General features: G+C 39.1%; 1 protein-coding gene across 1 annotated transcript in view; it reads right to left on the reverse strand.

Moving 5' to 3' along the window:
• LOC129624177 (ATP-binding cassette sub-family C member 4-like) overlaps positions 1-16,198 on the reverse strand; it is a 164,348-nt gene that overhangs the window by 37,963 nt on the left and 110,187 nt on the right. The window contains exons 22-25 of the mRNA XM_055541873.1: positions 13,497-13,616; positions 12,189-12,299; positions 10,930-11,030; positions 9,458-9,649 (exon numbers count right to left, since the gene is read on the reverse strand). Of these exons, the coding sequence (XP_055397848.1) occupies positions 9,458-9,649; positions 10,930-11,030; positions 12,189-12,299; positions 13,497-13,616 (524 nt within the window). The remainder of the gene's footprint in view (positions 1-9,457; positions 9,650-10,929; positions 11,031-12,188; positions 12,300-13,496; positions 13,617-16,198) is intronic.

Here is a 16,198-nt window from a genome sequence, read left to right on the forward strand (position 1 = left end):
TTGGACACGACTGAGCAACTGAACTGAATGAACCTGGGAAAAACCCTGAGTGTTGAATTGTAAAAGTTCTATGTAGAGGGTAGTCTAAAAGTTTCTCAACCATGGAATTATTGTAAATTGGGGCCAGATAATCCATTATTGGGGGGGGTGATTTAGGGGCCTGTCCTGTATATTTTAGGATGATCAGCAGTATCTCTGGACTTTACACACTGGGTATCAGAAACATCCCCCACATTGTGGCAACCAGAACTGTCAGACATTGACAAATGTCCCTAGTTGAGATACAACGACTTCATTGTTAAAAATAACAGAATGAATCTACAGGCAGTGACAAGTCAGTAGTATCCTAGGTGGCCCATAAAAATTAAGTCTAAATTAGTTTTATTCCTAGGGTTTGGGTATTCTGACCTTGAGAATTATGTAGAAAATTTTACAGCGATGTGAACAAGTCAAGTCAGAATTGTTATATACAAACAACTATTCATTTTCTGAAGGGTCTATTATTTAAGAGGAATCATTCTTTGGTAGAGAAACTACATCAATTCCTGATATTAAATAAATATCTTAATGATTTTCTGTCTTGGAACGAAACATTTTAAAATTGTAAAATTCAGGTTTCAGTGTCATAAAAGGCAGTAGCCAGTAGATAAAACTAACATAATGAGACTTAACAACAACAGAAACATTTGCTATTTATAGGGATCTATCATCTCAGCACTTCAAAAAGGCATTTTACAAACCAATTTATATTTACAATTGCACCTAGGAAACACACATGTTAAGTATCAGTCTATTTATTAAAGCCAAAGCAGAGAGAAATTAAGTGCACTAACACTATGATAGAAAAATCAATATAATGCAGATAAAATGCAGGTAAGAAATGAAACTGTACTGTAAAAACTAGCTTTTACCTGTCTGCATTCAAACATGTATGCAGAAAGTGGCTTTTTTTCCTCTTTCTTATTTTTTAAATTATTAAATGATAACATATTTACAGGAGATTTGGAAAATACAGAACAAAGTTACATTTAGTTCCACTCTTTTATTTTTTTAACATTGAGCTTGCCCAACTGATGATTCCTGATGGAAACTTCCCAGGAGATGATTTCATCTCTGTTTAGGAATCTGGAATTGGTGAGGGGTGCGAGACATGCTTTCAATCATTTGTAAATTAATTCAGTAAATTTTTAAAACTCAAGGCTTTAAATAGAAGAACTAGACCTTTCTGAGGACAGATTATATACTTGGAACCTCACATATTTTTCATTTGAAAAACTCCAAAGTTTCAAAGCTTATTCTGTGAAATCAGTAATGGAATTTTTAAAAAGAACTTAACATTTATAGAGATTAAAATGAGAAAAGTGGCTTTGGCTAATTTATCTTTGTAGCCATTTCATACCTTATTGTAAATTCTAATTTCTGTAATTTAGATGGGCTACTCTCTGCATAAGGCAGGTTTAGAGCCAAATATGTGGTTCATATGTTCCGTGTACAGGCAGACCTTGAAGGTATTTCGGACTTGGTTCCAGACCACTGCAATAAAGTGAATACTGCAAAAATAAGGTGTCATACACTATTTTTGTTTCTCTGTTCATCTTAAAGTTATGTTTGATATATTGTAGTTTACTAACTGTATTTATCTAAAAAAAACAATACACATACCTCAATTTTCAAATACTTGATTGCTAAAAATTTCTAACTACCAGGAAATTCAGCAGATTATGAGAACATTAAAGTTCACTGATCACCATAAGAAATAATAATAATGAGAAAGTTTGAAATATTGTGAGAAATATCAAACTATCACAACGAGACACAAAGTGAGCAAATTCTGTAGGAAAAATGGTGCCAATGAACTTGCTTGAGGCAGAACTGGCACAAATGTCCAATTTGTAAAAAACACAATATCATATCAATGGAAAAAAAAAAAAACACGTATGCCTGTATTTCTGGGTGTTCTCATATGTAAACTAACATACCTTAGGACACAGGTGAGGAAAACTGTGTCTGTGAGAATGTGTGCATATTCCCATGCTACCAGTTCCACTGAAATTGACCCATCTGTGCAAACTGGAACTATTGTAGACTTTGGGTAAGAGGGCTGAGATATGCAGGAGCACCAAGAGCTGCTCATGACCACAGGACTGTGAGCTCCAAATTCCAGTGAAGAAAGAAAAAGGCAATTCAAAGAAAACCTGGCTCTGGCTATTCTACCAGTCAGTCATCAAAACTATAGTCTGAAAGTCTTTCATAGTCACCAATGGGTTTTAACAATTGCCTATGGAGAGGATCCCAGTGTAAGTACTTTTACATTCCTAACACCAAAGACACCTGAAGAAGATCTTACATTAGCTTTGTCCCAACTGACTATCTGTTTTTGCAAGAAGGCTGGGGTTTGTCTCTGACTGAGATAGGCTGGGACCTGGGACCCTTCCTGCAGTCTTTGCACCTGGACAAACATCTCAAATAACAAAATACAAAGAAAAAATAAGGGACTAAAAATTACTGTAGGCCTATGCAGTTGGGGCAAATTGCAGACAAAAGGGTACATACAAAAAGACCAAAAAAACCCAACTGCTACTTCTGAAGAACTGGGAGCAAAAACGGTACTGTGCATGCCCACAATACCACCAAAGCGGTGGGCAAGCCTCCTAAGCCAGCCTTCCCGCCCCTGGACCTACTTTAACCCTCTTCCCATATAAGGAACTAGCTCACCCCACTGCCAAGGAATGCCTAGGGAACCTATTACTTGTTTTTGCTCCCTCCTGCTGCAGTAGGGATCCCAGTAAAGCCTTGTCTGAATGTCTTGTCTGTCCTGTTATTAATTTCAGTAACATAAGGAGCTCTCCAACTTGTTAGACATTTGCACCTGGATATCTCTTCATACACAAACTCAACATGATCAACACACAATGCCCCACACAAAACAACTGCTCCCTCTGACTTCCCCACTTTACTGTCATTACTTCTTTTCCAGGCTCAACTGTCCACCTTACTTCCAGCTTTCTCTCAGTCCAGCATGCTGTCAAGCCCTGAAGATTGTACACTTGCAGTGTTCCATGGCTCAATCTCTAATTTTAAGGTCTACAGTCACCACCTGAGTGTCAGGCTGCATTATCTTTTAAAAAATAAAATAAAACAAACTTTTTTCTTAATCACTATCAGTACAAATGATTTTGAAAAGCAAATAACTACTAGTCATTACCACAGCATTCTGATAAAACCATTTTTTAAGGTGTTGATACATTTTCTTTGCAGATTTCAGTGTGTATTTCTTTTTCCCTTTCTTTTCATTTCTGTGTATGTGTTCTTAAAGATATAAATTCATATATTTAAACAAAAGCGGATTAATATGAACATGGTGTTGTAATCTGTTTTCATTTAGCATATCAAAAATATATTTATTTTAATGGCTATATCATTTCAGTTCAGTTGCTCAGTCATGTCTGACTCTTTGTGACTGTCACTGTTTGTCACTGTTTCCATTGTCTCCCCATCTATTTGCCATGAAGTAATGGAGCCAGATGCTATGATCTTCGTCTTTTGAATGTTTGGTTTTAAGCCAGCTTTTTCAGTCTCCTCTTTCCTTTTCATCAATAGGCTCTTTAGTTCCTCTTTGCTTTCTGCAATAAGAGTGGTGTCATATGCATATCTAAGATTGTTGATATTTCTCCCAGCAATCTTGATTCCAGCTTGTGATTCATTCAGCCTGAATTTTGCATGATGTACTCTGTGTATAAGTTAAATAAGCAGAATGACAATATACAGCCTTGCCGTACTTGTTACCAAGTTTGAACCAGTCTGCTGTTCCAAGTCTGGTTTTAACTGTTGCTTCTCTATCTGCATACACATTTCTCAGAAGGCAGGTAAGGTGGTCTGGTATTCCCATCATATTAAGAATACTCCACAGTTTGTTGTAATCCACACGATCAAAAGCTTTAGTGTAGTCAATTAAGCAGAAGTAGATGTTTTTCTGGAATTCCCTTGCTTTTTCTATGACCAAAGGATATTGGCAATTGGATATCTGGTTTCTTTGCCTTTTCTAAATCCAGTTTGTAAATCTAGAAGTGCTTGGTTCACATATACTGTTAAAACCTAGCTTGAAAGATCTAGAACATTACCTTGTTAGCATGTGAAATGAGTGCAATTGTGTGGTAGTTTGAACATTCTTTGGCATTGTCCTTCTTTGGAATTGGAATGAAAACTGACCTTTTCCAGTCCTTTGGCCACTGCTGAGTTTTCCAAATTTGCTGGCATATTGAGTGCAGCACTTTAACAGCATCATCTTTTAGGATCTGAAATAGCTCAACTGGAATTCCATCACTTCTACTAGCTTTGTTCATAGTGATGCTTCCTAAGGCCTACTTAACTTCACACTCTAGGATGTCTGGCCCTAGGTGAGTGACCACATCATCCTGGTTATCTGGGTCATTAAGACCTTTTTTGTATAGTACTTCTGTGTATTCTTGCCACCTTTTCATCTGCTTCTGTTAGGTCCATATTGTTTCTATACTTTATTGTGCCCATTTTTACATGAAATATTCCCTTGGTATCTTTAATTTTCTTGAAGAGATCTCTAGTCTTTCTTATGCTATTGTTTTCCTCTATTTTTTTTTTTTTTGAGTGTTCACTTAAGAAGGCTTTCTTATCTCTCCTTGCTATTCATTAGAACTCTGCATTCAGATGAGTATACCTTTCCTTTTCTCTCTTACCTTTCACTTCTCTTCTTTTCTCAGCTATTTATAAGGATTCTTCAGACAACCATTTTGTCTTTTTGCATTTATTTTCCTTGGGGATGGTTTTGATCATTGCCTCCTGTACAATGTTATAACCTCTGTCCATAGATCTTCAGGCACTCTGTCTTTCAGATTTAATCCCTTGAGACTATTTGTCATTTCAACTGTATAATTATTAAGGGATTTGATTTAGGTCATACCTGAATGGCCTAGAGGTTTTCCCTATGTTCTTCAATTTAAGTCTGGATTTTGCAAAGAGAAATTCATGATCTGAGCCACAGTCAGCTCCCAGTCTTGTTTTTGTTGACAGTATAGAGCTTATCCATCTTCAGTTTCAAAGAATGTGATCAATCTGATTTTGGAATTGACCATCTCGTGATGTCCATGTGCAAAGTCATCTCTTGTGTTATTGGAAGAGGATGTTTGCTATGACCAGTGTGTTCTCTTGGCAAAAATCTGTTAGCCTTTGCCCTGCTTCATTTTGTACTCCAAGGCCAAACTTGCCTGTTACTCCAGGTATCTCTTGACTTCATAGTTTTGCATTCCAGTCCCCAATGATGAAAAGGACATCTTTTTTGGGTGTTTGTTCTAGAAGGTCATGTAGGTCTTCATAGAACTGTTCAAGTTCAGCTTCTTTGGCATTAGTGGTTGGGGCATAGGCTTATATTCCTGTGATATTGAATGGTTTGCTTTGGAAACGAAAAGAGGTCTTTCTGTCATTTTTGAGACTGTACCCAAGTACTGCATTTTGGACTCTTTTGTTGACTATGATGACTACTCCATTTCTTCAAAGGTATTCTTGGCCACAGCAATAGATGTAATGGTCATCTGAATTAAATTCGCCCATTCCTGTCCATTTTAGTTCACTGATTTCTAAAATGTAATGTTCACTCTTGGCATCTCCTGTTTGACCACTTCCAATTTACCTTGATTCCAGGTTCCTATGCAATATTACTATTTACAGCATTGGACTTTACTTTTACCGCCAGACACATGCACAACTGAGGAAATGTAAAAAGGAGAAATGGTAGGAAACTAATATCTTTGTACATTATAGCAAAGTCTAGTAAGTGTCTGTAAAAATGTATTATCCAAGTAATAGCTCTGATCAAGAAAAAAAAAATAACAAACCACAATTAATCTACATCTAGAGATGAAAAATGCTTCAAAATGGCCCAGGACTCACTAAACTTATCAAATCAATCACAAAATCATTTAAGTATCATTTAAAGTCATTTAAAACTCAACCCTTGTTCAGTCTAGTCAGGAAGCCTAAAATACTATTTTCCTCATTTTGGATTATTTTTACTTGCTATTTCTTTTATGAATTATAATCTAGCATCAAACATATTACACTTTCCTGTTGACACTAACTTCCATGTATCAGGAAAGAAAAAATGAAATGAGGGAAAGAGAATAAAGTCCCACTTTTAGTGAGCAGACTCATTCCCACATACTCCCTTCCCTTCAACCCCTAGAAGAAGCCTCTCAGTCAAATCCAACACCAAAGAGGTGTCCTGGGGTGACAGGGCCTGGAACAGGTAAGCAGGAGAGGGAACCTGGGATGTACACAAATGGAGTTAAATCACTTCATGAACACACTGTCTGAGTATCATCTTCAAACAGAAATGAAGCTAACAGTGATACTTAGAACTGAGCAAGACACAGATTGAAAGTTAAGTTACTGAAGTTATTAATTCAGCCTCCACACCCAGTCTTCTCTCACACATTTTAGAATCACAGATAATCCTATGATTTGGGAATCTTAAAAGAATACAGATCTGTTATGTTCTTAAATTGTACTATAGAGTTTCTTAGATAATTCATATTTTTGGCTTGGGAGAAATTTAAGGTGAGTGTAAATTAACAGATTTATGTTTAAAACTGGAAATCAGATGGACACATTGTCTCCAAGTAAGCAAACATCATTTACAGAGCTTTCAAGGACAGGATTTCATTAAAAGTGCGGTATATGGGGAGGGAGGAGGGAGGAGGGTTCAGGATGGGGAACACATGTATACCTGTGGTGGATTCATTTTGATATTTGGCAAAACTAATACAATTATGTAAAGTTTAAAAATAAAATAAAATTTAAAAAAAGTGCAGTTAATGTTTTCCTGAAATATGAATCCTCACCTTCCTCCTGACCTACAATGAAACTGGAAATAAATAATTAGAAGTGAGATTTGCCATTTAACTAACTGAAGCTGTTCCCTGGGTATCATTTGAGCATTAAGTTGAATATTCTTTATGTTACAAGGGTATGACTCATTATATTATGGCTATAGTTCACTAGATGTGTCTGTGGTGGTAAGAATTTTAAAGTGGTTCTTAAGGAATTTAACATGTCTAGGCAGTCAGTTGTTTATAGAGTTATTGTGTGTGTGTCTTTTAGTTACTGGTTGCTCACCTGTGTGTCAATCACTTGCCCTCCTAGTCAGCAGTCCCTCAGGACTGTCTCTATGTCCTGCAGAATGCCACTTTCTAGGGAAGATGAAAAGAAGATGCTTCCTGATCTTAAGAAGCCTCAGGGTCCTGTGAGATACAGACCCCAAATCACAAAGCATGTCCCAGAAGCCGTCTTTTATTTGTGGTAAAATGCATGTAACCTAAAACTTACCAACTTAACAATTTTAAGTGGCCAGTTCAGAGTTAAGTACATTCACATTGTTGTGCAAACAAGTTCTAGAGCATTTTTTTTTTTTTTTGCCTCATAAAACTGAAACTCTATTCCCATTAAACAGTACTTCCTACCCCCATACCCTAGTCCCTGGCAACTACTATTCTTCCACCTGCCTTTTTAAACCTGACCTCTCTAGGGACCTCATATAACTGGAATCATACAATATTCATTCCTTTTGTTTCTGGCTTATTTCATTTAGCATGATCTCCTCAAGGTTTATCTATACATTGCAATTCTCTTTCTTTCTAAGTCTCAATAATAATATTTCACTCTAAAAGTATACCATATTTATCCATCCATTAGTTGATAGATACTGGGAAACTTCCAACTTTTGGCCACTGTGAATAATGTTGCTATGAACACAAAGTGAAAGTAAAGTTGCTCAGTCATGTCCGACTCTTAGGGACCCCATGGACTGTAGCCTACAATGCTCCTCCACCCATGGGATTTTCCAGGCAAGAGTACCGGAGTGGGTTGCCAGTTCCTTCTCAAGAGGATCTTCCCAACCCAGGGATCGAACCTGGGTCTCCCACATTGTAGGCAGAAGCTTTACCATCTGAGCCACCAGGGAAGATGTTATGAACACAGGTGTACCATAAATCCTATCTTAAAGAAAATATAAAATACTGAGGAAGAATTGAGGGTCTTGCAGAATCAGATGCAGTAGAATTAGCCCAGATAGTGAAGAGACACTCATCAGGCATATGGCAGAGGGAAAGTGTCTCTGAGGTAGAGGGGCAGTGTGTACACTGGGAGCTGGGAGGTTGAGATGCTTTGGGAGAATCTATACATGACCAGCAGATAAGGCAATGGCACCCTACTCCAGTACTCTTGCCTGGAAAATCCCATGGATGGAGGAGCATGGTGGGCTACAGTCCATGGGATCGCTAAGAGTTGGACATGACTGAGCGACTTCACTTTCACTTTTCACTTTCATGCATTGGAGAAGGAAATGGCAACCCACTCCAGTGTTCTTGCCTGGAGAATTCCATGGACAGAGGAGCCTGGTGGGCTGCTGTCTATGGGGTCGCACAGAGTCGGACATGACTGAAGTGACTTAGCAACAGCAGCATACATGACCAGAGAGTGGAGGGTGTGTGTACATTATGACAAGGGGCTGGACAGGTAAGTGGGGAAAGAGCTTCCTACCACCCTGTCTGTTCTGGCTTAGTCTCTTCTTCAAGAGCCCCACTTAGTCCTGGTCAAGGGCCCTATGCTGAGTGTGAAAGGAACATCATCAATAGTCATGGACATTAGCAGGTCCAGGTCACCAACCTCTCTGCCATCTCCCACGTGGATCTTCCCCTGCTCCTCCTTTCAGTTTGCTTTCATCCACTCTGAGTGAATCCTGGGCCCTGACTCCAGCTGGAGTGCTGGTTTCTCACTCCTGACTGAGTCATGATTCTGGGCTCTTTTCTGATGGGCCCAAGTTTGTCACGCAGTCCCTGTTTGGAGTGGACTTGAGGTTATGCTAGGGCTCTAGCAGCAGCCTGCCCAGGCCAGTAAGGATCAGATCTGTGCTTCAGAAAGATGCAGTGTGTGGGTGGGAGGGCAGGGGAACAGAAGTTAAATGTGAGTAAGTTGAGGACAACTCTGCGGAAAGGGCCAATGGACAGAGGAGGAGGCTTCAACTGTAGGGTACCATGGGAGAGACAGAAGATTTCAGAAATACAGACAAGAAAGCATAGAAAGGAAGGAGATATTGGAGATTTAGGGACAGAGAGCCAGGATTGACTTCCCAGACTTCACATGAATCATTAGGTGACAGATATAGTAGTGTCCTGGGTCAGGTTAAGTTGCAGCTCTGGAGCCCAGGGCCCACCAGTCATCATGAGGGAGTTCATGACACAGGGAAAGAAATGCTGAGATCTACATTTCATGGTTAGTTTCCAAGAAAGATTCACCTATGATGTCACCAATGTAATCTGCATCCACAAAGGAACAAAGAGTCCCCCTGACACACCAACAAGGAAGCCAACAGCAGATTTGGAGCTAACACTTTAGCTGGATTTTGAAGAAGCAGATCGCTCAAACAAACCTTTTCTCCAGATTCAATGACTGCTGTCAGGTCTTTCAACACCAGAGGCCTGTCTGAAGTAGGCCTGAAGGAAACACTATCAAACCTAATTTCTCCTTTACTGGGCCAGAGTAGTGGTGCTTGATGATGATGTATCCAGTATCGTTCCTCCTCAAGTTCTCTGTACTCAAACACCCTTTGGACCGAAACCATCTGAAAGACACATGATATTGCATGAGTTAGGAATGGGAGGTCTTTTTTATGGATATTCAGAGACTGTAAATGAGATGTTCTATATTTTCATATAGTTGGTTAGGAATATCTCAGGTCTTATCATCACCAAAGGACAGAAGCAAGAGTTGAATTAGGCCTCTGATGATTTGCAAACTTGTTCATCATCTTGTAACACTTTCACTTAGGGTTATGTCCTTCAACATTATATTAAAACTACAAGAATTACAGAATGGAATGCTAAAGATTTTATATCTATTTTTGCATATGAATAAAAAACTAGGGAGCTTTTTCAAAGAAAAGAAAACTTATGGACACCAATCAGTAATGTGTGGCTATAGAAAGGCCACATGTTATAGATAACAGAAGTGGATGGTCATCAAATCTCATTTTAATAGTTAATCACTTTCTACCCTATTAAAAGAAAAAAAATGAAAGGATTTCATTTTTATTATATTTCTCCTTTTAGGAGAACATGCAAATACTCAAAAGAGGAGATAATTTACCCATTGGCTAAGGTCTCCTGGTAGTAGTGGTAGTGTTAATTGCTCAGTCATGTCCGACTCCATGAACTATAGCCGGCCAGGCTCCTCTATCCATGGAATTCTCCAGGCAAGAATACTGGAGTGGATTGCCATTCCCTTCTCCAGGGGATATTCCTGACTGAGGGATTGAACCTAGGTCTCCTGCAATGCAGGAAGATTCTTTACAGTCTGAGCTATAGGGAAGATCAAACAACCATAATTCGACACCTCTGATGGCTCATTCTGAGAGACAGCTTATCTTGCAAAAAGGGACACCAGTAAATTCAGGCGTTCAACACATACAAGAATAAATACTAAAGTGTATGTGTTTGTGGTGGGGGTGGATACTGATTAACTAAACAAAAAAACATTCAAAATACTGAATTCTTCTTTTAACAAGAATGAAGAATTATCTATTAAGAAACATAAATAAATAAGCACCTAAGAAATTAGTTTGTATCCTCTCCAGGATTTCAGAACCTCCCGCCTACAAAGACATTTAATATATTTGAAGATATCTGTGATGAATATAAAACCTGCTGACATGGCACAGATAAGACTTAGAAAAAGATGTATATATTTTATTTTACATTAACTTTAAATAGATGGAGGATAATTAAAAAAAAACTATTAGCTATGATATAAAAATAACAGTTTTAACATCTTACATAAGAATTCTCTTTATGCCATTTAAGGGAAGAAGGCTTGAAAAAGCTAAGAACATAAGATAAACATCACCATATGCTCAGCTTCAACACTTTGCCTGATGCACCACTGGAGCATCCCCATGAGCGTGAGGGTGAGAGACAGGACCAGGCCAACCCGGCCAGCATCCAAACCTAAATGAGGAAGAAGAAAGGAAGTAAAGTCAGTCCTGTTCTTCACCTTGATCTAATCTCTGCTCCTTCTGTCACTTTACAAAGAAGACTCCTTTATAATTATATTTAAGACATTTACATGTAATGATAATATTGCTCATATTCTTACTATCTTGTTGATTGAGACCATGATACAGTGAAAAAGCCCATGATGAATTCAGAAAGACTATCAGATGAGTTTATTAATCCTAACAGGATTGACGTTCACGTGACAGTACTATATATGCAAAGAGCTGAATCATTTGAAAAGACCCTGATGCTTGGAAAGATTGAGAGCAGGAGGAGAAAGGGTTGGATGGCATCATCGATTTAATGGACATGGGTTTGGGTGGACTCTGGAAGTTGGTGATGGACAGGGAGGTCTGGCATGCTGCAGTTCATGGGGTCGCAAAGAGTCGGACACGACTGAGTGACTGAACTGAACTGAACTATATATGTTATATATGTTATTCAGACTTCCATCATTATGATTTCAAGAACCATTATGTATTTCCACTTTCTATATCCAAGACAGCTGCAGTTGAAATCACGAAAAACAAGAGAATGGGTTCTAAGAGCCAGTGCTTTTAAATCTAAAACACAACTCTTATTGTTCCTTATTAAAGATTTTGATTCAATCTGCTACTATTAAATAGAAATGGTGAATTCACAGCACAGATGCTGACACTTGTTCATCTGATATACACACAGCAGTGAGGAAACCGTTCTTTCCTACAGAGAATCTTTCTCACTTCAGTGAATCAGGCACCTGTAACCAAGAGATTCAACTAACCCTACGTCTAAAACCTAAAGCCCTAAACTGGGCCAAAACCTTAATAGTAGTAAACTTGGTTCTCTCCTCCCAACTACATGACACTACCAGGAATATTCACAGAAGATCAGCTTGCTATATTTGACCTCATTCCATTTAAAGAGAGAGAAAAAGATTAAAGATTTCACTGAGACACAAATGACTTCCTATGGACCATATTATGGAATCATCTGCTGCAAGCACTTCAACACAATCATTAGAATCAAAAAGTATACATTAGATAAGATGGCAAGAGTTTAATTTAATACCTGTAAATGAAGCTATAAATGGTAAGCATACCATGAATGGTTATTCACATCTGTACTTACTTTCTGCCAGAATCAAGGACACAAAGGCCACAACAGTGACAAAGATGGCACAGATAATATCCAGATACACAGCGAGCCATTGGGACGTTGTCAAAAGCAGGAACCAAGCCTCTGGATTTGTGAACAATAATAAACACAATATATAAGTAGAAAACCCATGTTAGTTGCTTCTAATAAGGGAGAGTATTTTGCTCAGTTGAGCCACAGAAAATTTTTGCACGAGGTAGGATAGCAAAATTATACACCCAGGGAATGTGAAGATTCCAAAAAGCTAGGTTTTCATACAGTATAATGTATGGGAAACATAGGAATCAGTTCAGAGGCTTTATGGGAAGCATGCACTGAAAATTTCAATCCACAGGTTATAAACAGAACTAAAACTCCAATAAAGAACATAGAAAAATGGTCTCATTGGTACATATCCTAAAGTGCTGGCTAGCCTTAACATGAGGCTCATCCTCTCCCAGGGCTGACTGTTTCTAGTCAAGAGCAAGAATCCAGCTCACATTCTGTGTCCGGTGCCTTCTGAACTTCTTACAGGGCTCTGCACAGTGTTTATTTTTAGGAATCAGTATCTAAATAACCATCAGTTAAAGGGATCTGCAGACAGCTTTCAAAATGCCATTTTATCATCAAAATACAATACAGATTGGAGACATGGGACAGGATTTGACAGATTTTGAGGAAATTCTGAAATTCCTACCTAGAAAAACACTTCACTGACACAAAGGATAATACACATCAAGAGGATGGCAAATTTGATAGTCAGAAAACTATTTTCCTCAGTCAACTCTGCCGCCTTACTTGATCTGAAATGAGAGTCAGCAAACTACACCCTGGGGTCCAAGAACCACTACCACTTGCTTTTGTAAAAAAAAAAAAAAATTCTATTGGCACAGCCATTTTCTGATGTATTATTTTTCCCCACTTTTGTGTTGCAACAGGAAAGTTGAGAAGTTGCAACGGAGACAGTATAGCACACAAAGCCTAAAATATTTACTATCAGGTACTTTGCAGGACAAAAAAAAAAAAAAAATTTGCTGTCTCCTATTCTAAAGAGACAGAAAGCCACAGGTCACAGTGATGCAAGGACAATGCAAGCCAGGCAGGGGAGAAAAGCATGTGGTGATGGGGAAGACAGGCACACAGAGGGGTGTTGAGAGGAAGGGGTGGGGGAGGCAGGTGTGCAGAGGGGATGAGGAGTGGCACAGAGAGAAGTTCTGGCCAGCCAGGCCACCTGAGAGGGAGGTCAGGCCTCAGAAAGTAGCCCATCCCATCCTTTGAAATCATCTCCCCAAACTTACAGACCTGAATGCAAGTCCTGGTGTGCATCAAACAGTTTCTGAAACTTTTGTTCAGCTTTATATGCCCGGATGGTCCAGAGTCCCTGGAGAGAAGATGCTAAGTGGGAAAATACTGGGCTCTGTGCTGGGGAAGCAGAGACAGACACACAACAGAGAAAGTCAGGGATGATGGGTGCGAGGAAACCCACTACCTCCCAGGCTCTGTGGTCACACATCAGTCTAAATGGTACACCCGGGGCTTCCTGGTGGGCTGCCTGGGGGAGGAAGGATGATACTCCTTCTGGAGAGGATTTTCCATGTGACCCTCAAGCTTCAGGTCATATTAAGCTTCACTCTAATGACCTGGAAATGAAAGATTCTCTCTGAACCCATTTTTGACCAAATTCATATCACAGATAAATTTATATAAAGAAACACTTTAGTAGCTCATTCATCAAGGTCTTTCCCAAACATGTCTCGCTCCACTCCCTCCAAATTCTTTCCTGACAGGGGGAAATTGTTTACTATGTGTGTGTGTATAGACACACACACACACACACACACATATGTGTGTGTGTGTATATGTGTGTGTGTGTGTGTGTGTGTATGTGACTTCACTTTCACTTTTCACTTTCATGCACTGGAGAGGGAAATGGCAACCCACTCTGGTGTTCTTGCCTGGAGAATCCCAGGGATGGGGGAGCCTGGTGGGCTGCCGTCTATGGGGTCGCACAGAGTTGGACATGACTGAAGTTACTTAGCAGCAGCATAGTTGCTTTACAATAATGTATATCAGGTATATGGCATAGTAATTCAATTATTTTTTCTGATTATGTTCCAGTTTAGGTTACTAAAGTAAGATACTGAGTAAAATTCCCTGTGCTGTGCACTATATCCTTGTTCCTTACTTATTTGATGCCTTGTAGTGTGTACTTCCCATTCATGGATCATTGCCTTGTCGTGGCAAAGGGGCGTGCATAACTTAATGAAGCTATGAGCCATGCAGGGCCACCCAAGATGGATGAGTCATAGTGGAGAGTTCTGACAAAACGTGGTCCACTGGAGGAGAGAATGCCAAACCGCCCCAGTATTCTGGCCGTGAGAATGCCATGAACTGTATAAAAAGGCAAAGAGATATGACACTGTAAGATGAGCCCCTCAGGTCAGAAAGTGTTCAATATGCTACTGGGAAAGAGTGGGACAATTACTAATAGCTCCAGAAAGAACGAAGCAGCTGGGACAAAGCAGAAACTACCTTCAGTTGTGGATGTGTCTGGTGATGAAAGTAAAGTTCGATGTTGTAAAGAACAATATTGCATAGGAACCTGGAATATTAGATCCATGAATCAAGGTAAATTGGACTTGGTTAAACAGGAGATGGTAAGAGTAAACATCAAAATCTTAGGACTCAGTGAACTAAAATGGACATGAATGGGTGAATTTAATTCAGACGACCATTATATCTACTTCTGTGTGCAAGAATCCAATAGAAGAAATAGAGTAGCCCCCATACTCAACAGAAGAGTCCAAAATGCAGTACTTGGGTGCAATCTCAAAAATAACAGAATGATCTCAGTTCCTTTCCAAGGCAAACCATTCAGCATCACAGTAATCCAAATCTATGCCCCAAACATCATTGCTGAAGAAGCTGAAGTTGATCAATTCTATGAAGACCTACGAGACATCCTAGAACAAACACCAAAAAAGATGCCCTATTCATCATAGGGGATTGGAATACAAAGGTAGGAAGTCAAGCGATATCTGGACTAACAGGCAAGTTTGGCCTTGGAATACAAAATGAAGCAGGGCAAAGGCTAACAGAATGCAACCAAGAGAATGCACTAATAGCAAATATCCTCTTCCACAACACAAGAGACGACTCTACACATGGACATCACCAGATGATCAATACCGAAATCAGATTGATTATATTCTTGTAGCCAAAGATGAAGAAATTCTATACAATCAACAAAAACAAGATCTGGAGCTGACTCTGGCTCAGATCATCAGCTCCTTGAGGCAAAATTCAGGCTTAAACTAAAGAAAGTGGGTAAACCACTAGGCAATTCATATACAACCTGAATAAAAATAACAAATAGATTCAAGGGAGTAGATCTAGTAAACAGAGTGCATGAAGAACTATAGACAGAGATTCATAATATTGTACAGGAGGCAGTGAACAAAACTACTCCAAAGAAAAAGAAATGCAAAAAGGCAGAGTGGTTGTCTGAAGAGGCTTTACAAATAGCTGAGGAAAAAAGAGAAGCTAAAAGCAAGGGGTAAAGGGAAAGTTTCACTCAACTGAGTGCAGAGTACTTCCAGAGAATAGCAAGAGAGACAAGAGGGTCTTCTTCAATGAACAATTAAAAGAAATAGAGGAAAACAGCAGAAAGGGAAAGACTAGTGATCTCTTCAAGAAAATTGGCACTATCAAAGGAAGACTGCATGCAAAGATGGGCACAATAAAGGATGGAAATGGTAAAGACATAATAGAAGCAGAAGAGGTAAAGAAGAGATGGCAAGAATATACAGAACTGTACAAAAAAGATCTTAATGACTTGAATAACCAAGATGGTGTGGTCATTCACCCAGAGTCAGACATTCTGGAGTGTGAAGTCAAGTAGGCCTTAGGAAGCACTGCTGCCAACAAACTACTGGAGGTGATGGAATTACAGCAGAGCTATTTAAAATCCTAAAGTATGATGCTATTAAAGTGCTGCACTCAAT

This window comes from Bubalus kerabau, chromosome 12 (assembly GCF_029407905.1).
Source record: "Bubalus kerabau isolate K-KA32 ecotype Philippines breed swamp buffalo chromosome 12, PCC_UOA_SB_1v2, whole genome shotgun sequence".
Taxonomy (NCBI): Eukaryota; Metazoa; Chordata; class Mammalia; order Artiodactyla; family Bovidae; genus Bubalus; species Bubalus kerabau.